This window comes from Salmo salar, chromosome ssa05, assembly GCF_905237065.1.
Source record: "Salmo salar chromosome ssa05, Ssal_v3.1, whole genome shotgun sequence".
NCBI classification, from domain to species: domain Eukaryota; kingdom Metazoa; phylum Chordata; class Actinopteri; order Salmoniformes; family Salmonidae; genus Salmo; species Salmo salar.
The window spans coordinates 28,215,497-28,241,247 of NC_059446.1; the positions used below are offsets into that span (position 1 = coordinate 28,215,497).

Below are 25,751 nucleotides of genomic sequence, written 5' to 3' on the forward strand. Positions count from 1 at the left end.
GCGCCGAATACAACAGCTGTAGACTTACAGTGAAATGCTTACTTACAGGCTCTAACCAACAGTGCAAAGTATAAGTAAAAATAAAAAAAGTATTAGGTGAACAATAGGTAAGTAAAGAAATAAAAACAACAGCAAAAAGATAGTGAAAAATAACAGTAGCGATGCTATATACAGTTGCGAGGCTATAACAGTAGCTATGATATATACAGGCACCGGTTAGTCGGGCTGATTGAGGTAGTATGTACATGTAGATATGGTTAAAGTGACTACGCATATATGACAAATAGAGAGTAGCAGTAGCGTAAAAGACGGGTTGGCGGGACACAATGCAGATAGCCCGGGTAGCCAATGTGCGGGGGCACCGGTTAGTCAGGCTAATTGAGGTAGTATGTACAGTACATGAATGTATAGTTAAAGTGACTATGCATATATGATAAACAGAGAGTAGCAGCAGCGTAAAAGAGGGGTTGGGGGGGTGCACACAATGCAAATAGTCTGGGTAGCCATTTGATTACTTGTTCGGAGTCTTATGGCTTGGGTTAAAAACTGTTGAGAAGTCTTTTTGTCCTAGACTTGGCACTCCGATACCGCTTGCCATGCGGTAGTAGAGAGAACAGTCTATGAATGGGGTGGCTGGGGTCTTCGACAATTTTTAGGGCCTTCTTCTGACACCGCCTGGTGTAGAGGTCCTGGATGGCAGGCAGCTTAGCCCCAGTGATGTACTGGGCTGTACGCACTACCCTCTGTAGTGCCTTGCGGTCGGTAGCCGAGCAGCTACCGTACCAGGCAGTGATGCAACCAGTCAGGATTCTCTCGATGTTGCAGCTGTAGAACCTTTTGAGGATCTCTGAGGACCCATGCCAAATATTGGGTCCTCAGACCACTGTAGAATGATCACACCCGAGTGTTGTTATGTGTGAAAAGTTAACCAGCATTACTTCCACAGCATTCTGCAGTGATACGCCATCCCATCTGGTTTGGGCTTAGTGGGACTGTTATTTGTTTTTCAACAGGACAATGGCTCAACACACCTCCAGGCTGTTAAAGGGCTATTTTACCCAGGAGGAGAGTGATGGAGTGCTGCATCAGATGACCTGGCCTCCACAATCCCCGACCTCAACCAAATTGAGATGGTTTGGGATGAGTCGGACCGCAGAGTAAAGGAAAAGCAGCCAACAAGTGCTCAGCATTTGTGGGAACTCCTTCAAGACTGTTGGAAAAGCATTCAGGTGAAGCTGGTTGAGAGAATGCCAAGAGTGTACAAAGCTGTCATCAACGCAAAGGGTGGCTATTTGAAGAATCTTAAATATAAAGTATATTTGAATTTGTTTAACACTTTTTTGGTTGCTACATGATTCCATATGTGTTATTTCATAGTTTTGACGTCGTCACTATTATTCTACTATGTAGAAAATAAAGAAAAACCTTTTTTATTTTATACCTTTATTTAACTAGGAAAGTCAGTAAGAGAAAATTCTTACTTTCAATGACGGCCTAGGAACAGTGGGTTAACTGCCTTGTTCAGGGCAGAACGACAGATTTGTACCTTGTCAGCTCGGGGATTTGATCTGCAACCTTTCGGTTACAAGTCCAACGCTCTAACCATAAGGCTACCTGCTGCCACAAGAAAAACCTTTGAATGAGTAGGTGTTCTAAAACTTTGGACCGGTAGTGTACATACCATACACATACCATATACATACCCTACACATACCATGTCCATGCCATATTCATACCGGGGTATTTTGAAATACCAACGGTATGATTTTCAATTCTGTAAAAATGATATACTGTATACAAGTAGTGGGTGCTACGCCACTGCTTATAACTAACTATAAATGAACTATCTAAGACAGGGTTTCCCAAGGGGTGCTCATTTTGGTTTTTGCCCTAGCACTACACAGCTGATTCAAATAATCAACTCATCATCAGTTGTGTAGTGTTAGGGCAAGTTTGAGAAACGTTGATCTAAGTTGTGCCAAATAAATGATATCCTGCTCAGGGCTCCAGCTATGCAATTGGTTTGATAACTTGCTAGCTAAGTGGCTAGCTTGCCAGAGACAATCAATCTCCTCCTAGATCAGGATCCCTACTGCCTAAATTTGTTTTGTGCGTCAAAGAAACATTTTGAAAAAAATAGCGCCCCTTGTTTGCACTGGCAGTAACGAACAGTATGAAGGTATGAAAATCTGGTTACTGCCCGACCCTAACCTCCAGTGTATCCATTTTGGCAGGGGAGCTTGTTTGGACCACAGGAAAAGCAAAGAATTCATTATTTGATTTTGTGTTGCATAACATTTGATTTCAAATACTGGACTTCCTCTACACTACTGTATTAAATGTGTGAACAGCTAGCCCACTAAACAGTGTCTATGTGTTGCTATGCTGTAGGAGGATGTTCACATCGGTGCAGAAACAGGAACAGTGCAGCAGGCTATATTTCAAAAGGGAAGCTGATATATGGCAACAGAATGCTAGGATGATGTAATGTAATATGTATCATGTTATCAGTCCCACCACCAAAGCTTTATCTAAAATGTAACACGGCTTCTGTGTGAGGCAGACGGTAGTGTATTATTTGTGAGTAATGTTGTTCAGCCACAGTAAATATCTTCTGTTATGCAGCAGAGGGAAAAATTCTCTCTGCAGCCATTATAATGAAGTCCCAAATGTCATCCCCACACTTATTTAAAGAGCAAACTCTAGAAATATTATGCTATCCCTTGGTGCATCTTTGAAGTGATTGGAAAACAAACAGCTTGGTCGAGAAGGAGCCCGAATAGACAAAATGTGTCTTTTTCAAGACTCTCAAAGTCCAAAAGAGGGTCAGGAAACAGGTACTTTCCACCATTAAAGTATTTGCTTTGATTGGAAGGGATGGATGAAAAACCAGGGTGCTGATTGGTTCTGAATGGGAATGACTACCAAATGTGAATGTCCTATTGTTGGCAGGATAAGTATGATAATCCTTCTCCATCCACGAAAGAAGGCAAATTCCAATCATCACCGTATAATAATGATAGTATGCCAATTTCCCTAGACCCCATTTCTACACCATCCTTGAAGATGCACTCCACAGCTCATTTCCCCCTGCGGTTGTAGGGTGCATTACTGAAGCCTACATACACAATCATGGCTGAAACAAAACACAAAAATGCTCTATTTACTCTAATCAAGGCACCATTACCTTTCCTTCTTTGAGTTTGCACTTACAAAGACTCCTTCCAGCTTGTTTGTTTGTGTTTTGGAGGACTTCCACACTTATAATAGAAAATAGAAGCTTACAACTACACCTTTTAACATCACCACCATAGGCAATAGCAGAAATCCCATGGCAACACTGAGGACGGAATTAATTGCTGTTTCTCAGTGTATATATCCCTCTCAGGATGCAGTAGAAGTCTCAGGTTACTCAGTCAACACAACACACCACATTAAAGGGAGACCATTCTCTCTCAACAACTGTAGAGGAGGAAATCATCTTCCAATTATCTAAGGAATCTTTACTTCTACAGTGTCCTTGCCACTTCAATTCATTTTTTTTATATATGTGTTTGAATGGTACTGAAAGAGACAATTCTATGCAGTGCTGAGGGGTCTGAAATGAGTTTTAGCTTTGATAATTGATGGGGGGGGGTTAGTGTGCAGTTCCACACATCAAACCAAAACAACCTGATATAGCATTACTATTTTCCCTCTTCATTTCAAGGTTCATTTCGACACCACCTATTTGCCTCGCCCGATCGAGACCGATTAAGCCTTGTCTACGATATTAACTATAACTCACTTTTCCTGAGCGAAAATATAAACACATCACGACTTGTTCCAGAAAACCGACAGATCCTTCAAACACCAAGAGAAAGAAAAAAATAACAATAGCTAAGGCAACACTACAACCTATTTGCCAAGCGCTCCGTCATTGGGTGCCTGGTGCTGCTCCATTGTCTAATCCCACTATTGAGACCACTAAATGGATAGAGTGGAGTAACAAGATAAATGGGCTGTGACCGAGCTGCTAAAAGGCAACCCGAGCAATTTATCGGAGTGACCTCCACTGTTGCCACTGCAGGCCATATTAATACACCACACATCGTCCCAGGATGGGGATATGGTATGTGTCAAGTACCGGAAGCTCACAGTTTTATTTTGAACTCTTAATGTTACAGGTAAATTGACTGAGAACATATTGCCACTGAGAACATATCTTCAGGAACGGCTTGGGAAAGAATATTTTTGGGGGACTGTGGTCAATCAATCCAAATTACAATATAGACAGTAGCTAGACAGAGACTGCTGAAAGTTACTAAATGACCAAAACATGCCCATAATCGACCAGATAAAATATCATTAAAAAAACATATAAATCCGCAAATATAGTGAATTTACCCCTTTAAGAAGTAAACCATACAAAGGGAAACGAGTTCAATCGACTATTCAAAGTTCATTGGTTGAGTACACAGGTGCAGCGAAATGCTTTTGTCTCTAGCTCCAACAACGCAGTAATACCTAGCAATACAAAACTATACACACATAGTCCAAAAAGTTAAAAGAAAGAAATTAAGAAATATCAGGATGAGCAATGTCATTGTCCGGAATACACACACACAACCACCCACCCACCCACCCACCCACAGACCCACCCACACACACACACACACACACACACACACACACACAACCACCCACCCACCCACCCACCCACAGACCCACCCACCCACCACACACACACACACACACACACACAACCACCCACCCACCCACCCACAGACCCACCCACCCACACACACACACACACACACACACACACACACACACACACACACACACACACACACACACACACACACACACACACTGCCTTCCGAAAGTATTCATACCCCTTGACTTATTTCACATTTTGTTGTTTTACAGCCTGAATTCAAAATGTATTAAATTGCTTTATCTCTCACCCATCTACACACAATACCCCGCAATGACAAAGTGAAAATATGTTTAAAAAAAATGTACATTTATTGAAAATTAAATACAGAAATATGTCATTTAGATAAGTATTCACACGCCTGAGTTAATACATGTTAGAATCCCCTTTGGCAGCGATTACAGCTGTGAGTCTTTCTGGGTAAGTATCTAAGAGGTTTACACACCTTGATTATATAATATTTGTCCATTACTCTTTTCAAAATTCTTCAAATGGTGTCAAATTGTTTTTTGATCATTCCTAGACAACCATTTTCAAGTCTTGCCATAGATTTTCAAGCAGATTTAAGTCAAAACTGTAATTCGGCCACTCAGCAACATTCATTGTCTTCTTGGTAAGCAACTCCAGTGTAGATTTGGTTTTGCGTTTTAGGTAATTGTCCTGCTGAAAGATGAATCTCCCAATGTCTGGTTGAAACTGAACCAGGTTTTCCTCTAGGATTTTGCCTGTGCTTAGCTCCATTCCATGTATTTTTTTATCCTGAAAAACTCCCCAGTCCGTAACGATGACAAGAATACCCATAAATGATGCAGCCACCATTATGCTTGAAAATATGGAGAGTGGTACTAAGTAATGGGCTGTATTGGATTTGCCCTAAACATAACACTTTGTATTCAGGACAAAAAGTGAATTGCTTTGCCACATTTTTTGCAGTATTACTTTAGTGCCTTATTGCAAACAGGATGCATGATTTGAAATATTTTTTATCATCTATAGGTTTCCTTCTTTTCACTTTGTCACTTAGGTTAGTATTGGGGAGTAACTACAATGTTGTTGATCCATCCTCAGTTTTCTCCTATCACAGCCATTAAACTCCGTAACGGTTTTAAAGTCACCATTGGCCTCATGGTGAAATCACTGAGCGGTTTTCTTGCTTTCCGGCAACTGAGATAGGAAGGACGCCTGTATCTCTGTAGTGACTGGGTGTATTGATCCACCATCCAAAGTGTAATGAATAACTTCACCATGCCCAAAGGGATATTAAATGTCAGTTTTTTTTATACCCATCTACAAAATAGGTACCTTATTTGTGAAGCATTGGAAAACCTTTGTGGTCTTTGTGGTTGAATCTGTGTTTGAAATTCACTGCTCGACTGAGGGACCTTACTGTATGTCTGGGGTACAGATATGAGGTAGTCATTCAAAAATCATGTTATACACTATTATTGCACACAGAGAGATTCCATGCTACGTATTATGTGGCTTGACATGCACCTTTTTACTCCTGAGCTTATTTAGGCTTGTCATAACAAAGGCTTTGAAAACTTATTGACTCAAGACATTTCCGCTTTTCATTCATTTCTATATTTTTTTTCCCTCGAAAAACATAATTCCACTTTGACAATATGGTGTATTGTGTGTAGGCCAGTGATAAAACTATAAATGTAATCCATTTTAAATTCAGACTGTAGCACAACAAAATGTGGAAAAAGTCAAGGGTGTACAGTACCTTTGGAAAGTATTCAGACCCTTTGACACACACACACAAACACAAACACGCACACGCACACGCACACACACACACACAAATATATATACATACACATATATACATATATACACACTTCATGGTCAAAATTAGATAGACAACCCTTAAAAATAGTGGATTATATTATTTCAGCCACACCAGTTGCTGACAGACATATAAAATTGAGCACACAACCATGCAATCTCCATTGACAAACTTGGCAGTAGAATGGCCTGTACTGAAGAGATCAGTGACTTTCAGCGTGACACCGTCACGGGATACCACCTTTCCAACAAGTCAGTTTGTCAAATTTCTGCCCTGTTAGAGCTGCCCGGTCAACTGTAAGTGCTGCTATTGTGAAGTGGAAACGTCTAGGAGTAACAACGGCTCAGCTGCGAAGTGGTAGGCCACACAAGCTCACAGAACTGGCCGCCGAGTGTTGTAGCATGTAGCATGTAAAAATCATCTGTCTTCGCTTGCAACACTCACTACCGAGTTCCAAACTGCCTCTGGAAGCAACGTCAGCACAAGAACTGTTCATCGGAAGCTTCACGAAATGGGTTTCCATGGCTGAGCAGCCACACACAAGCCTAAGATCACCATGCGCAATGCCAAGCGTCAGCTGGATTGGTGTAAAGCTCGCCGCCATTGGATTCTGGAGCAGTGGAAACACGTTCTCTGCAGTGATGAATCACGCTTCAGCATCTGGCAGTCCAACGGACAAATCTGGGTTTGGCGGATGCCAGGAGAATGCTACCTGTCCGAATGCATTGTGCCAACTGTAAAGTTTGGTGGAGAAAGAATAATGGTCTGGGGCTGTTTTTCATGGTTCAGGCTAGGCCACTTAGTTTCCATTGAAGGGAAATCTTAATGCTACAGCATACAATGACATTCTAGACGATTCTGTGCTTCCAACTTTTTGGCAACAGTTTGGGGAAGGCACTTTCCTGTTTCAGCATGACAATGCCCCTGTGCATAAAGCGAGGTCCATACAGAAATTATCTCTCGAGATTGGCGTGGAAGAAATCGACTGGCCTGCACAGAGCCCTGATCTCAACCCCATCGAACACCTTTGAGATGAACTATAATGTCGACTGCGAGGCAGGCCTAATCGCCCAACATCAGCGCCCAACTTCATGAATGCTCTTGTGGCTGAATAGAAGCAAGTCCCCGCACCGCAGCAATGTTTCAATGTCTAGTGGAAAGCCTTGCTAGAAGACAATTTTTGAGAATATGGCAGTACGTCCAAACGGCCTCACAACCGCAGACCACTTGTAACCACGCGAGCCCAGGACCTCCACATCTGACTTCTTCACCTGACGGATCATCTGAGACCAGCCACCCGGGCAGCTAATGAAACTGAGGATGATTTCTGTCTGTAATAAAGCCATTTTGAGGGGAAAAACTCATTCTGATTGGCTGGGCCTGGCTCCCCAGTGTGTGGGCCTGGTTCCGAAGTGGGTGGGCCTATGGCTGTGCCCCTGCCCAGTCATGTGAAATCCATGGATTAGGGCCTAATGAATGTATTTCTATTGACTGATTTCCTTATATGAAATGTAACTCAGTAAAATCGTTGAAATGTTTATATTTTAGCTCAGTATATATAGCCGGGGGATGTTTTGTACATTGTATGAAGCGCTATACAGTCAAGGAGAATCGAGATTCTTCACATTTAAGGGTTGAAGATGTTCCGTATCACTCATCGTGTGTACAGTATGTGTGTGTGCATGTGCTAGAGTTTGTGTGTGTGCGTGAGTGAGTGAATGTTCATATGATTGAGTGTTTCTGCTGGGCTGTACTTGAAAAGAAATAGAATATGAGAAGAGGAGGACTCTATAATAATAATATAATGAGTTTGACAATGAAAGTGACACTGTCCTCCCTGGTCACTGTCATCAATCATCTCAATGGCTCTATTTCCTCTCCGTTACGTTGACCTTTCTCCTGCATGTAAAGTGTGTGTGTGTGTGTGTGTGTTTGAATGATTGTACATGTGTGTTTGTGTGCACGCACGTGCATGTGTGTGTGTTCACGTGCGTGTTTGTGCGTGTATGTGCATGTATGTGTGTGTGGGTGAGCATGTTTGAGCATGTGTATGTGCCTGCAATCATTTGATTTTCCAAAATACCACTGCATACATTAGGGGTGTGACAAATATAAACATTTTCTTAACGTTTAAACTGCCAGTTTTGTATCGGTTTTCCAGTAAAATTATAATAAAAATTCATAAAATTCCTCTCAAATTCACAATGCAGATGGCCTACATCGGTATGGTATGAATGCCCAATTGGCCTAGCTAATGTTAACTAGCTAGACTCAATTAGCCTAGCTAACGTTAACTAGCTAGACTCAATTAGCTTAGCTAACGTTAACTAGCTAGACTCAAGTAGCATAGCTAACGTTAACTACCTTCTCTGGGTGCAGTCAAGACAGGGAATATGTAACCAGATGAGATGATAAATAACTAGCAATAAATTAGCGCAAGTCAACTTGGTTGCCATCTCTTTCCCCCTCCCTGCTCCCCTCCTCACTCCCATTAGAGCTGCTGCTCTGCTTCAAGCCTCTCACTCTCCCTCATGCATTACAGCTCCAGTTAATAAAGTAGTTAAAAAATAGCCGTTTTTCTCCTCCTACTAACACTGCTGCGTTGTTGCTTTAGGTATTTGTTAAATGTTTGTTTCCCTTTATGATGATTATCGAGACCTGTTAGTGGTAGTTTTGTGACAACTCTTAGCGTTAAGGATCCCAATTTCGCTGAAACATTAAAACGGTCACACCCCTAGCATGCATATTCACAGCATGCATGTCCTCTGACTATTAGACTGTTCTTAATGTGAGTTTCCCTCATGTGACTCATGTTTAAAACATGCCATATAAGAATCATTTTTATTTTTATTTTCACTCTTTATAGCTTCTTTTATGCTTCCATAAATTCCCATCTTATTTACAGGGATACACACAGTATTATAATGGCTTGTCAACCATTTTCCCTTCCTTTTCAATATCTGAGTTCATCGGAGAAGAGTTGTCATTCAAAACATATAGTCGACATTGGAGCGTCAATAAGCATTGAGGTGATTTGGCCGTTTGACAAGTAGTCCTAAGCCATAGTGTTTGATTTGCTCTCATGTCTACAAAAGCTAAGATTGCTCCAGCAAAAAAACACAGTGCATCAACAGGGGAAAAGCCACCAACGATCGGAATTAGCTCTGCATTGTATTATTCAAGGAACATGATGTTTCACTTGAGTAGATGCTAATGATGCTAATGCTGTTGAAAAGAAAGGAAAAGGACAAGTAGCTCTGAGACAGTTATATATACACCACAGCCTTCAACACACAGCCTGAATCCGTTGCCATGTGTTGAGAAATAGACCCCTAACTGTTTCCATGTTGGAGGCTAATACAGCTACTCCATCAGGCTGCCTATTGAAATGAAATGAGCCCTTTCTATACAGTACAGTCAATAGTAGGTCTGGTAATTGACAATGCTAGAGTAGGTCTTAATTATAATAGCATGTTGTGCAGTCTGGTCTGGTGTATGCAACTGCTTACCAAAATCAATCCAACAATGGCAAGCTCAATGGCGTGTTTTGCTTACCAACGGCTAACCAACAATGGCAAGCGCAATCTGTTTGGACAACAAGGCCAGGTTCAATTCCTCTGTAACCACACAGGATGAATTGAAAACTATTTTAGAAAAGAGGTCGTCAAGGTATGAATTGGGCAGAAATTATTCTCCACTAGGAGCTAAAAGGAAATGAGTCAAGCCATGTCTTCTGAAATAATTAACAGAAGTTCAGATCCAATGGAATTGACCCTTTACCCAATGAAACAGCAAGGAAATCTTCCCCACCAAGCTCTCTCTGTCTTCCACCAAAATAGAAAGCAGTGTGGGTTCAGTTGATGGATGAGCATGCTACCCCCATGACAGCTCTGCGCTGTACACACATCACGCAGCCAGTGTCCTACATACATTGACACGGTCCGACAAAAGATAGAGGCAACTCTTCTGAGAGGGAGCAGTCAATGGGACCAGAAGAGGAGAAAATAACAACCGTTGGACGTGGCCAGGGCGCTCAGGCCACGAGGGGTCTGTGGCTCAAACACACTGACGCGTTCTCAGCCCTCTGGGAAGATGTGAATGCATGCTTTGCAGCCAGTTAAGAATTTTCTTCAAAAACATCACAGATGACCAAACTTAAGGTTTTACTTATTCTGTATATTCACAACTTAGGCCATATTGAATTATATAGGCAGTGTGAGGATGTTTTTATCTTCCATGATCAATAGAATGATTCCACTGTAATCATGATGTGACACAGATCTGAGGCAGGAGTTGACAGACGGTGTGTAACCTTTGCTTGTTAGACTCCCAGTGTGTCTGTGTGTGTGTGTGTGTGTGTGTGTGTGTGTGTGTGTGTGTGTGTGTGTGTGTGTGTGTGTGTGTGTGTGTGTGTGTGTGTGTGTGTGTGTGTGTGTGTGTGTGTGTGTCTGTCTGTGAGGTGCGTTCATATACCCACATCTCTCTGGTGTGTGCTGTGCTGCACTGCATGTTACAATGTCTTCTCATGTAATTCAATTAACCTTTTACTGGAAGGGTTCACACAAAGCAGCCAGGAGTTATACTCCATTTGAGAGTGGTGTGTAAAACTGCCAGGTGTCTGGTGGCTGTCTTCATTGTTTGGATAAATTGGACTTCTTTTGCAATTTTTGCGCTGATAAAATGTCACAGACACATAACATTAATAATATGTTAAAACAGCTGTTAAAATGCTCTTGAGGACATCGGTTCAGAAGGCATTGGATTTGTTGTCGACAGGGTACGATTCGGCACAATTGTCTCAATCAATTTGTTTCACTGTAATTAGACGCTGAACAGACAATAACCCATCATCAGGGCCAACACAACAGTCCAACAAAATAACCAACATCCCAACCAACAAAACAACCAACATCCCAACCAACAAAACAACCAACATCCCAAAACAACAAAACAACCAACATCCCAACAAACAAAACAACCAACATCCCAACAAACAAAACAACCAACATCCCAACAAACAAAACAACCAACATCCCAAACCAACAAAAGAACCAACATCCCAAACCAACAAAATAACCAACATCCCAACCAACAAAACAACCAACATCCCAACCAACAAAACAACCAACATCCCAACAAACAAAACAACCAACATCCCAAACCAACAAAAGAACCAACATCCCAAAACAACAAAAGAACCAACATCACAACAAACAAAACAACCAACATCCCAACAAACAAAACAACCAAGATCACAAACCAACAAAAGAACCAACATCACAACCAACAAAACAACCAACATCACAACCAACAAAACAACCAACATAACAACCAACAAAACAACCAACATCCCAAACCAACAAAAGAACCAACATCCCAAACCAACAAAAGAACCAACATCCCAAAACAACAAAAGAACCAACATCACAACCAACATCACAACCAACAAAACAACCAACAAAACAACCAAGATCACAACCAACAAAAGAACCAACATCACAACAAACAAAACAACCAACAAAACAACCAACAAAACAACCAAGATCACAACCAACAAAAGAACCAACATCACAACCAACATCACAACCAACAAAACAACCAACAAAACAACCAAGATCACAACCAACAAAACAACCAACATCACAACCAACAAAACAACCAACAAAAGAACCAACATCACAACCAACATCACAACCAACAAAACAACCAACAAAACAACCAAGATCACAACCAACAAAACAACCAACATAACAACCAACAAAACAACCAACATCACAACCAACAAAACAACCAACATAACAACCAACAAAGTAAATCTGTCAATCTGGACCTAAATTCTCTGGATTCTTTTGGGATGAAACACAGCCAGCAAAGACACAATCTTTAATCTTAGTCTTCTTTCTCTTGGATCAGGCAGTTATTAACAGTTGCAGATGCTATAGCCCGACAGTCTGCCAAAACTGTAGTAGCCTTCTGTGTCTGACTGCCCAGAACGGTGCAAATTACAATGAAATATTGAGTTCATTTATGAATAAGTGGAGCTGAACGCCCCTTTGTAACGGCTTCCACATGCATATTCAGTTGATGGAAACCTTTGGATGGGTAATTCCTCTTAGCTGCTTCATTAAATAGTGAAAGTCGAAAGTGTAATGCTTCATGACAAAAAGAGAGAAAGAATGCGATCTAAAGCAGTATTAAAGGATGACTTTTTCCCCTTTGCTCCAGTTGAAAATAAAAGTAGCCATCAGATACAAGATAAGGATAACACGATAACAAATCAACAATGTAGCTGTTGATTAGCGCATGACCCGTCAAGATCTCAACCTCTTATCATTCACAACGAAACATCCAAATCAGGTTAAGCGACAAATAAACAAACAAGCACAACTGACGGAAAAGTTACCCGCGGTTAGGGTTTAATTAAAATTCGAGAACTCTGGGCATCTTTCCGCGCCTTCCTAACGGGTGGTAGCTTAGCTACATGCGAAGAAGATGTAGCACGTATTGCTTATTTTCCCTATGATTAAAATAATAGGGTGGAAATTGGGCGAGATAAAAGTCACAGCGGGGAGTCGCACTAACAAGACCAAATCAGCGGCAGCACTCCAGACATCTCCAAAAGAGACTCCAAAGGAGAGAGGCTGCGGGGGGTAGTGGGGGTAGGAGGCCAGGTCAGAGCCTTTTGAAGCCAGCTAACTCCAATGCGCTTTCTGAGCCACAGAAATCGCATGTAACAGCTGCAACAAACATGGAGGAAAAGGGATGGAAATAAGAAAACACCTTGTTAGGTGCCTTGAATGTCTTATTTTACTCCCATTACACGTCATCACTGAGTTATTTGGAATGACATTATAAACTAGATGAGGACACAGAAATTGAAGTGTGTGAACAAGCAGATGTGGACTTTGGTGGGAACATTAATCACTACCCTTGCGTAAATTTATTTTCCACACGTTTTTCCATCCAATCAAATTCAAATGTCTTTTATAAAGCCCTTTCTACATGAGCAGTAATCACAAAGTAGTTGGAGACTATAATAAACAAAATAATGTTATATAAGGAAAAAAGGCACTTAAGAGAGGCGAAAGATCCACATCTCAGATCTACATCTCAAGAGTGGTGTGGAATATCTGTCTGGGACGTAACTGAAATATAAATGGTTTGCTCTGAACACAAAATATTTCCTTTGTACCATGTAACCTTTCTATATGTTCTGGCCAGTTGAAAGTCTGTGGATAATCCTTGGATAATCAACCACTATCATCTCTCTTTCTTCTGTACCTTTGGTAATGCTTATTGAAAAGTATGGTGATAGCAAACATATGAGATGACAATACATACCACTATGGTAAATCGATTTTCAATGCTTTTTGAGAGCATTAAAGATAAAAGTATTCCTCAAATTAGCTTAACAACAGCAAAAGTTGTCAAAACTGCTCTAAGAACAAATTTGAGACCATGGTTGATGTGAAGAAAATATAATAGCACAACGACGTGAATAAATAAGTAATAGACAATAACATCACTTCAAAGTTGGAGGCAAAACATTGTACTTTTTGTAAAATCATTGACGAATGCAGGATAAAAGCTAAGTTATCACTGCAAGGAATATTATACATTGAAAGTGCCTCACATTCTATACACAACAAAATCAACAAAACAACTGTTTTTAGATAGCTGTATAGACTGCTTTTCGTTTGAGTACAAACCCTTTCTAAATCAAAATGAAAGAGTCATTTATCACTTAAAGCAATATTGATAAGTATAAACAGAAATGTATATTTTTTTATCCCGCATTTGATGCACAGAAGATCTTCCTTCAAAAGAATAGCACAGTCTTAAATTTCGGGTTTCGAGCATGATCAAATTTGCACTTCAAACCATTGAACCTACTTAAATCAGCTATTGTGTGTGCTCGTTCAACTACTGTGGAATTTCTATGCAAAATCTCTGACCGACGCTATACAAAGCTATCTTTGATTACACACTAGCCCAAGGGGAAACTTTATCAAACTCCCCTGATTCCATGTGGAGATGACCAGGTGACTACCAAACACTCAATTGGAAGAACAAATTCTTATCCACAAGAGGCCATGAAACATGCCTTTTATCCCCAAACAGCAGCTGCACGTGCCCAATCAGAATCCACCACTTATCGCTTCCACCAATGAAAGAGATTTCCTGAGCACCAATGAAATAATACTGGTACAATGCTTACTAGTTTGCACATTTGTTGTGCGATTAACTTCCTACTTAAACCTACCTACTTAAACCTCCACAAAAACAGGAATAAGGGGGATCACAATTAACAAATAAAGGTGTGGCAGACTCACCAATTTCGTTGTCCGACTTATTGTCCATTTTGGTGTCTGTCAGGGTAAGGGCCGAGTTGGAGCGACTAGACAGGCATGAGCTTTGGCCTGACTTGGCACCCCTGCCCCAGAGAGCCATGGTACGTTCCGGGGATGTGAGCTCATTATTCTCTGTGGGGACCGTTCCTCTGGAGTAGCTACCAAGGGGGTGCGAGAGTCCCGTTTCAGGGCAGAGGGCCAGGCCTCTGCGTGTGGAGGCCTCACATATCCCAAGTTGCCTCAGCGAGAAGGCCTGTCCTGTACAGACAAAACCAAATAGCGGGCCTATAATTCAACAATGTCATCAAACCCCAATCCAATACCCAGAATATCTGGTGCGGACGTTTTTAACTAGGCAAGTCAGTTAAGAACAAATCCTTATTTACAATGACTGCCATTTTGCCACAATGTGTAGCTTAAACATTTTTGTGAATCTTAAAATGTCTGTTCTTAGAAGGGCCGTAGGCTTAACTCAAATAGAAGCCTCACAAAAACAAAAGCCAACCAGTAAATCGGAAGACACGTCACACTAACAGACATACTGTACATTCAAGTAAGATAGAAGGTGATAGGACTTCTGCTGAAAACAACACCCCCCCCACCGTGCATGCGCGCCACGTCTATTTCTATGGGCACAAGCACAGTTTGACACAAACTGTTCACACCCCTCTTGTTGGCGGAGAGAACATTTTGCAGGTTTAAACCTTATTTCCTGCAATTCTACACATTTTGTCAAGCGGGGGCAGTGAACATTTTGCAGTTTTAAAGCCCCTTCTCTTGCAATTCAATACATGTTGCCATGTCTAATGTGTATTCATGTGATATTTCAGCGACTCAAACGTTACAACAAAATCTATGGGCTACCTAGCTAAAAAACATTAGCTGAGATGGGATAGTTGTTCTGGACATTTCTGACAAGTTATAAATAGCTCTCTAATGTATGCAATGACTGACATGACAAGAGGAAAACTGATGATGCACTACTCAATTTTGAAATTGCACCTCGTGCATTCTACTATTACAACTTTCAAGAGTCAGTTGAAAGCCAGACTGAGTTCCTTAAAAACTGTGGGCGCGTACTCAGAGAAAAGAGACTCACTGTACAACTACCCAAATTATATTTTTTTGTAAATTGAAAGAGTTCCACAATTCTGTGTCTTATTTGTTTGTAAATCTGGATCTAAAGTGTTGATTTAATAGAGAAACAAAATGGTGAAAAACAGAGATGCAAGGGAATTTACAGGATGTCAATGCTGGATTGAGAAAAAAAAGAATGTAATCTGAAGTAAACAGCAAAAATCTACAATTAATGTACTTTTCACTGAATTTATATTTCTAAATGCGTGGACAGAACTAAAACAATCTTTGGATGGAAATTCTTGTTAGGTGTATATATTTATCGATATATATTTTTTCATATATACATTCAAAGTCATTCGGTTAAAAACAATGATTCAGCTAGCTGAATAATAAAGAATGTACTGTCATGCTGCATAAGATTACACACATGTATTTTACCCACATTAATATAGAAATATCATTAGTGCAGACAAGACAGGTAGCAAGATTAATATAAGTAAATTAGCAATGAATAAATTCATTTAAAACTGTTCTTGCATTTGATTTAGTTTACTGGTTATTTCATGGCAGAACAAATTTAAACAAGTGAAATTGACAAAGAACATTCTAAAGTAAAAACTGCAGCGGAGCAATTCCGGACTTTGACAATATTGTATGTCATGTGTTATAAACTTCAAAAGACAATTAATAACCTTAAACTATACATTTGACTTAAGGTGTGAATTTACTTTTAAAAACAGATACAACTTTGAAATGTGTAAATAACAATTATTGATAATTGAAGTGATAATAAGTCTAATCGTTCATTACCTTTTCATTAAAGGTTGTAATTTGATCTAGAAATAAAGGGGAAATGAACTTTCTTCCCACAGCCTAATTAGAATGCAATTCATTTCCAGTTGGCGCCAATTAGCAGACATCAATGAGAAATATGTCATAAAATATGCAATTTTAGATAATCAAGAATCGTCTATGACACTAAAATAAACCACCCAACTTTTTTCTTATTATGAACATTTCCTACCAATTGCCAACAACCAATTAAAACGGTGGGTTATTTGCTCAGCAGTTCAATGGGTAATTATCAACGGTATGTCAAGTGGAGCGCAATCATTTTCTTTGGATCTGTACATACTGCACAGATCGAAAAGAGCTCTACTGTTCATCATAGAGTAATACAAACCTCAAATGACAAACTATGAATGCTGGTTAATGAATCATGCATTAACAAGATAAAGTTTTCAAGGAAACCCATGGGAGGCCCTATGAAAGAATGATAGACTTACTAATATAGTATCTCTCTATCTATCTTTCCTATGTCAATGAGCTCAACAGCGGACAATTATTTCAATTCTGTAATACACCTTGCAATTTTTTTTTATACCAAACTCCATGTGTGCCCAAGTTAAGTATGTTTAAAAAGTACACATATGAAACAAATGATATCCAAATAGCAGACATATTATGAATCATCCTTTCATATTATTGGAATAGAGTTGTGGCTGTACTGACCTGGCCTGCTGTAGTCATTGGTCTCCTGGTGGGCCATCTCCTTGACTCGGCCTGAGAACAGCAGCCGGGCGGGGTCATGGTCGTAGGCCTGCAGCGTCTCGCTAGAGCTGTAGGACTTCTGGGTTGGCACACGGCAGGCCCCTTCTTGGTCTGTCGATGATGCGGTGTAACGCCGTTCCCGATCCCTCTCCCTTTCACGGTCTCTCTCTCGGTCTCTCTGGTTCTTGGAGAGTGAGCAGAAAGGCTGCTGCTCCTTCACCTGTTCCATGCTGCCTGCATACTGTGTCCTTCTCTCCTGAGACGCTCCCTTTGGGATATTCCACTCCGGTTTACGCCGTTGGTAAGTCTGTCCCTCTGTCTATCCGTCTGTATATCTGTCTGTCTGTCCACTTAGCCCCATTCGGCTCTCTACCTGGAAAACAGAGGGGAGAGACGAGAAGCTCAGATAACACTAATCCCCCCACTTAATCTTCAAAAGCTCCCACTCACACCCACCACCTCTCAAACCCCACCCGTAAGCCCACTCACACCCACCACCTCTCAAACCCCACCCGTAAGCCCACTCACACCCACCAGCTCTCAAACCCCACCCGTGACCCCAATCACACCCACCACCTCTCAAACCCCACCCGTAAGCCCACTCACACCCACCACCACTCAAACCACACCCGTAAGCCCACTCACACCCACCAGCTCTCAAACCCCACCCGTAAGCCCACTCACACCCACCACCTCTCAAACCCCACCCGTAAGCCCACTCACACCCAACACCTCTCAAACCCCACCCGTGAGACTACCTCTCAAACCCCACGCATAAGCCCACTCATACCCGCCACCTCTCAAACCCAATGCGTAAGCAAACTCACACTCATTACCTCTCAAACCACACCCGTAAGCCCAATCACACCACCACCATCTCTCCTACCCCACCTGTAAACCCACTCACACCCACCAACTCTCAAACACCAGCAGTAAGCCCACTCACACCCAACACCTCTCAAATCCAACCCGTAAGCCCACTCACACCACCATATCTCAAACCCCACCCGTAAACCCACTCACACCACCACCATCTCTCAAACCCCACCAGTAAACCCACTCCACCCACCACCTCTCAAACCCCACCCGTAAGCCCACTCACACCCACCACCTCTCAAACCCCACCCATAGCCCACTCACTCACACCACCTCTCAAACCCCACTCGTAGCCCACTCACACACACCACCTCTCAAACCGCAGCCGTAAGCCCACTCACACCCACCACCTCTCAAACCCCACCCGTAAGCCCACTCACACCCACCACCTCTCAAACCCCACCCGTAAACCCACTCACACCCACCACCTCTCAAACCCCACCCGTAAACCCACTCACACCCACCACCTCTCAAACCCCACCCGTAAACCCACTCACACCCACCACCTCTCAAACCCCACCCGTAAACCCACACACACCCACCACCTCTCAAACCCCACCCGTAAACCCACTCACACCCATCACCTCTCAAACCCCACCATCCTTGCATGAACTCCTCTATAAAGCAGATCTCCTCTCCTCTCACTCCCCCCTTCTTTTATTCTTTCAGCCTCAGTTCAGACCTCCATTGTCTTGACTAAATTCCTTTTGTCCACAACTTGGACGTGTGTTTGTGTATGAGGTCGACAGGTCATTTAGACACTTTAATTATCCATTACTATTAAGTGTAGAGTGTGAAAAGGGGGGATTTTCACTGGTGAAGATTTCATTTCTGTCTTGACTCAGCTGGAAGCCCAAAGACAGGTGCATCAGACACCGCCACATTTTCCTGTACTGAAACTGAAACTTTGGATCCAAGAGAAATGAAAAAGTATTTTCTAGACCTCAAAGTTTTTATTGAGAATTTTGCTGAGAAGTCCTTTCACTAGGTGACAGGTTGTTCTTTCTTTCTATGCAGAGATGAAATCTTAAAAGACACTTTCAAACGCAGAGACAAGAGTGGAGATGTTAACCCACATTTACAAAGATAACTGTGCAGTGGCCAAGAACGGACCCACCCACAAACCTCCCTGATTGTGATCCGTTCTGATTTATAGACCTGTAAAGATACACAGGGGCTGATAGCCGTTATTGCTAAGAGCCTTGTCTGTCGAGCTGCCGACAACCCAACAGGGGGAATAAGATTAGTGTCCTAATCAGCTATAAGTCCCCATGGGTGTGTTATGGGGAAATGTCGTGGCGGGCCGGATTCTCACAAAGAAAGGTGAACGACCGGGAACTTCTTTAATGTGAACACATACTGCCTTCCTCAGGAGGATCCAAAGTTACTAACGCCAACATTTTTCGGAGTTCATCAAAATGTCCTCTATGTACTGAAGGTAGTTCCTGTACATGGGGACGCTTTGAGGACACTAGGGAGATACTCATAGAAGCTGTCTGGTATAGTGTGCTGTGCTGTGAACTCAAGGAAGTTCTATCTAAGGATTAGGCCACTTCGTTGCTTGGATACCAAAACCACAAATAGGCCTACATAATGTCCACGTAGTGCCTTACCGCAATACACCAACAATTATCCCCACGTCTCCCCATTCAGATTGAGAACTGTCCTACATACTGTTAGGATGCTACCCCTCTGGTCTGTATGTGTCACCTTTGATAATATGGTTGATTGAGACAGCCAGTCACCCATGACCTCAAGAAGGAAAAGCCGACACTGCAGTATTATAGGGGCACAGTGACAAGGCAGTGAGGCAAGGGGAAGTGACACTCCATGATCTATGTAGCGTAGCACAGTACTACATTCCTCCTAAACCTGCTTCTTCTGTTATATACAGTCTCGATTTTCTTCTAAACATTAACCATACACCATATATATAATATAGTGTCACGCAATGTCTTGAAGTCAATTTGGTAACATAGTTTCGAGAATATAAGCTTTTATGATCTAGGCTCTATTCTCTTGTTTGGACACAAAATCAGGGATTGTGTGTTGGAATTTTTTGCTTCACACTCGCGATTCACATGAGGGGGCCAAAGGAGAAGCCACCACAGAGGTGGCTCAGAGCCAATAGAGCCAAATAAATTGGTTTCAACTGAAGTGACCCACATTCCTGACGTCAGCACAAACAGCATTTTGCAAAGAGAAAGTAGAGTAGCCACTGGAGACTTCCCTGCTGAAACGGCAAATCTTCCCGAAGCCCTCTTTGTTCAAGTAATTACATTTCCGAAAGCCTGTTCTAAATATTAACTCAGACCCCCTGACCCAGGGTTTCCGTAAGAAAAATGAGGCGCCGGACAATGTGACCGGGAAGAGTTTAATTTAACGGCCATTTGAGAAATTATGGGACCCATATGCATTGGGTGCGTAACCCATTAGCGAGTCCACCCACGGTGCTCAGAATGACAGAATTCACATTTAAATTATGGTAATTCATCTTAACAGAACATGCAATTCCTGTAATGAAGCAGCCAATAAAATGTCATTTACAAACATTTGCCAAAATGCAATTTGCGGGAAAACACCATTCTAAACAGCACACCTGATGCGAGCGGTTCCACATGTGACAGAGATAAAAATGTCTGTTAGAAACTTAGAAAGAGGGGAAATCTAAAGATGCAACAACTAGGATGGGTTTCTAATATGACTAGGATTGCGCCTTTGGCTTCTAGACAATGAAAGAAAGTTGATTTGAAAACCAATAGAAGAGAGGAAAAATGCTGGTTTCAAATGCATGTGAGGAAGTCTTTATAAAATAATTGCCTCCACGTTTCTATGGTTCCTAGGCTACTTTGAAACACGGAAAGACATGCCTCACAATTTGAAGTAAAACATTCAGGTTTCAAAAGACTAAGTATATGTCTTCAAAATGCATACTGCCTCCAGCTCACATTGGGTGGCATGGTGATAGACTGCCTACTGTTGACTATGCACTTGAATGGTGAATGGGAGGCACCCTTCAATTGCCAGTTGAGAAATAAAAATAGTAGCTATTTTTAATCGTTGCATTTAGAATTGTTGTGCAATGACTGGTCTTATCAAATCACACGTTTCACTCCAGCAGCAGCGAGCTGAGGAGCTGCAGGAGAAATCCAGCTGAAAATAGGCTCTGAATGCTGTGCGCATGTGATAGTTGTGTTTGATAAATAAGATAAATGATGACTAATGAAAATACACACGCCCCAATTTAATTCCACTAAAGCAAATTAACTTATAGACCTATAAGCGTGATTGATGGTCAAATGTATTTCCATTGACTGATATTTCCATCAATAAATAAAAAGCATTATTTTGTAATAAGATCGTTTTTTTTCTTCTGATCAACTATGGCTCAGTTGGTAGAGCATGGTGTGTGCAACGCCAGCATGGTGTGTGCAACGCCAGGGTTGTGGGTTCGATTCCCACGGGGGGCCAGTACAAAAAAAAATTATGAAATGAAATGTATGCATTCACTACTGTAAGTCGCTCTGGATAAGAGCGTCTGCTAAATGACTAAAATGTAAATAAAAAGCATTATTTTGTAATAAGATAGTTTTTTCTCCCGATCAACTATTACATTTATTGGCTTTTTAAAAAAGATAGGGTCCAAAATCCAGCAATGACTGCCTGATGTAAACCCTGACTCTGTAGTCTGTAAATAAAGCCAATAAAAACACATGGTTATCGTTTCCATCGTGTCCCCCTCTGTTCCACTTGCCACCACGATTCCAAGCTCGCTGCCCTTCCCATCCTTTCCCCTCTGTGGCCTCGCCCTTTCCTATTTGTTTTTGCAGGGACCGTACGGTCCTTCTCCAAGGGAGTCGTGAAAGTGGTGATGGAGGGTGGTGGGGATCAGGCCGGCTCACTTTAACACAGCCAGCACCTCCAACAATAGCCGGCTCTGACAGCTTTGCATAATTCATCTTGTCGAGTCTCTATCCTCTCCTCTCTCCTTTCTCTTCCCTCTCTCTAACTCTCTGGAATGGGGTGAGGAGTAACAAGGGCACTCTTCCATCAGCTGCTGCCTGTTCTCTCCTGACACCAGGGATTCTGGAGACACAGAGGTGTTTGTCTGTTGAAAGCAGATTCCCTAGCTCTGCCTGTGTTCTAGTCTGGATGCCATCAGATTCCCTGGCTCTGCCTGTGTTCTAGTCTGGATGCCATCAGATTCCCTGGCTCTGCCTGTGTTCTAGTCTGGATGCCATCAGATTCCCTGGCTCTGCCTGTGTTCTAGTCTGGATGCCATCAGATTCCCTGGCTCTGCCTGTGTTCTAGTCTGGATGCCATCAGATTCCCTGGCTCTGCCTGTGTTCTAGTCTGGATGCCATCAGATTCCCTGGCTCTGCCTGTGTTCTAGTCTGGATGTCATCAGATTCCCTGGCTCTGCCTGTGTTCTAGTCTGGATGCCATCAGATTCCCTGGCTCTGCCTGTGTTCTAGTCTGGATGCCATCAGATTCCCTGGCTCTGCCTGTGTTCTAGTCTGGATGCCATCTGATTCCCTGGCTCTGCCTGTGTTCTAGTCTGGATGCCATCAGATTCCCTGGCTCTGCCTGTGTTCTAGTCTGGATGCCATCAGATTCCCTGGCTCTGCCTGTGTTCTAGTCTGGATTCCATCAGATTCCCTGGCTCTGCCTGTGTTCTAGTCTGGATGCCATCAGATTCCCTGGCTCTGCCTGTGTTCTAGTCTGGATGCCATCAGATTCCCTGGCTCTGCCTGTGTTCTAGTCTGGATGCCATCAGATTCCCTGGCTCTGCCTGTGTTCTAGTCTGGATGCCATCAGATTCCCTGGCTCTGCCTGTGTTCTAGTCTGGATGCCATCAGATTCCCTGGCTCTGCCTGTGTTCTAGTCTTGATGCCATCAGATTCCCTGGCTCTGCCTGTGTTCTAGTCTGGATGCCATCAGATTCCCTGGCTCTGCCTGTGTTCTAGTCTGGATGCCATCAGATTCCCTGGCTCTGCCTGTGTTCTAGTCTGGATGCCATCAGATTCCCTGGCTCTGCCTGTGTTCTAGTCTGGATGCCATCAGATTCCCTGGCTCTGCCTGTGTTCTAGTCTGGATGCCATCAGATTCCCTGGCTCTGCCTGTGTTCTAGTCTGGATGCCATCAGATTCCCTGGCTCTGCCTGTGTTCTAGTCTGGATGCCATCAGATTCCCTGGCTCTGCCTGTGTTCTAGTCTGGATGCCATCAGATTCCCTGGCTCTGCCTGTGTTCTAGTCTGGATGCCATCAGATTCCCTGGCTCTGCCTGTGTTCTAGTCTGGATGCCATCAGATTCCCTGGCTCTGCCTGTGTTCTAGTCTGGATGCCATCTGATTCCCTGGCTCTGCCTGTGTTCTAGTCTGGATGCCATCAGATTTCCTGGCTCTGCCTGTGTTCTAGTCTGGATCCCATCAGAACCAGATTTCTGTTCAATCTGTCTAAAGCTTTACAACAGGGACCATGCTAATGCAAGATGTACAACTTTGAGACCTGTGGTGTATTTTATTGAGTTAGCTGATAGGTGTGTGTGTCTGTGTGTGTGTGTGTGTGTGTGTGTGTGTGTGTGTGTGTGTGTGTGTGTGTGTGTGTGTGTGTGTGTGTGTGTGTGTGTGTGTGTGTGTGTGTGTGTGTGTGTGTGTGTGTGTGTGTGTCCTTTCACAGAGGCTGTGAGTTTTATCATTAAATACCTTCAGGTGTCTTTGCAGAAATCTTGATGTTATTTACAATCATGGATAGGATGAGAAATCCAGAAACTCAGGCATCAGTAGACACCAATGCTGAAGTATGTCAACTTCTTACATTAGAATAGACCTCACCTTAAAGCTGAGATATGCGCAAGGTGAAACAGAGCCACTGGGCGTACCAATACATTTGTTATAGTTTTGTCTTTGAAAAGGAGCGTAAATTTTTGTGTACATACTCTGCTGTTCTATCACGTGTACTGTTGTGCAATGATGTCAGAGGGAGTATAACAGTGTTAAGACTCCAAATTTAACCAGAACTAACAGAGATTTATTTCTCTGAAATATACAGCGATTCACTTTAGGTGGGCTTGACACGGAGGTGAAATGCATCTCTTCATGTGAGACAGGACACAAAATAATAAACAGCAACGAGATATCTACAAATCCAACCAATCAGCTTTAACCACAACGACACTCAAATGAATAATGTTCATTGAGTCTTAATACAAAGCAAAAATCTGCTGACGCAAGCAAAATCGCAGACTATGAGGCAATCACTTTCGCTCTTAGAATATAAAAAACAAATATAAAAATGTTGCCTAAGATCACATAGAAAGAGAGATATTGACATGTTGTAGGCTATCTGAAGTGGTAATAGCATGTTTGTCCATGCCCTATTGAACGTCTGTTCATCTATTTCCAGGCAAGCTATATACCTACCCTATACTGTTATCAGACTCACACCTCCCCTTATACACTACCGTTCAAAAGTTTGGGGTCACTTAGAAATGTCCTTGTTTTTGAAAGAAAAGCACTTCTTTGTCCATTCAAGTAACATCAAATTGATCAGAAATACAGTGTAGACATTGTTAATGTTGTAAATGACTATTGTAGCTGGAAACGGCAAATTTTTATGGAATATTTACATAGGTGTACAGAGGCCCATTATCAGCAACCATCACTCCTGTGTTCCAATGGCACGTTGTGTTAGCTAATCCAAGTTTATCATTTTAAAAGGCTAATTAATAATTAGAAAATCCTTTTGCAATTATGTTAGCACAGCTGAAAATTGTAGTGCTGATTAAAGAAGCAAAAAAACTTGCCTTCTTTAGACTAGTTGAGTATCTGGAGCATCAGCATTTGTGGGTTCGATTACAGGCTCAAAATGGCCAGAAACAAATAACTTTCTTCTGAAACTTGTCAGTCTATTCTTGTTCTGAGAAATGAAGGCTATTCCATGCGAGAAATTGCCAAGAAACTGAAGATCTCGTACAACGCTGTGTACTACTTCCTTCACAGAACAGCGCAAATTGGCTGCCAGAATAGAAAGAGGAGTTGGAGTCCCCGGTGCACAACTGAGCAAGAGGACAAGTACATTAGAGTGTCTAGTTTGAGAAACAGGCTCCTCACAAGTCCTCAACTGGCAACTTCATTAAATTAAATAGTACCTGCAAAACACCAGTCTCAACGTCAACAGTGAAGAGGCAACTCCAGGATGCTGGCCTTCTAGGCAGAGTTCCTCTGTCCAGTGTCTGTGTTCTTTTGCCCATCTTAATCTTTTATTTTTATTGTCCAGTCTGAGATATGGCTTTTTCTTTGCAACTCTGCCTAGAAGGCCAGTTTAAAGAAGGCCAGTTTTATTGCTTCTTTAATCAGCACTACAGTTTTCAGCTGTGCTAACATAATTGCAAAAGGGTTTG

General features: G+C 42.1%; 1 protein-coding gene across 5 annotated transcripts in view; it reads right to left on the bottom strand.

Annotated features, from left to right (window-relative positions):
- Positions 1 to 25,751, bottom strand: part of si:dkey-237h12.3 (teneurin-3) — a 153,530-nt gene that overhangs the window by 117,094 nt on the left and 10,685 nt on the right. For 4 of the 5 annotated variants that reach the window (XM_014199203.2, XM_014199201.2, XM_014199202.2 and 1 more), the window contains exons 2-3: positions 17,435 to 17,846; positions 14,825 to 15,100 (exon numbers count right to left, since the gene is read on the bottom strand). In XM_014199203.2, the coding sequence (XP_014054678.2) occupies positions 14,825 to 15,100; positions 17,435 to 17,702 (544 nt within the window). In that variant the 5' untranslated portion in view covers positions 17,703 to 17,846. The remainder of the gene's footprint in view (positions 1 to 14,824; positions 15,101 to 17,434; positions 17,847 to 25,751) is intronic. The other variant, XM_014199206.2, reaches the window with a different exon arrangement.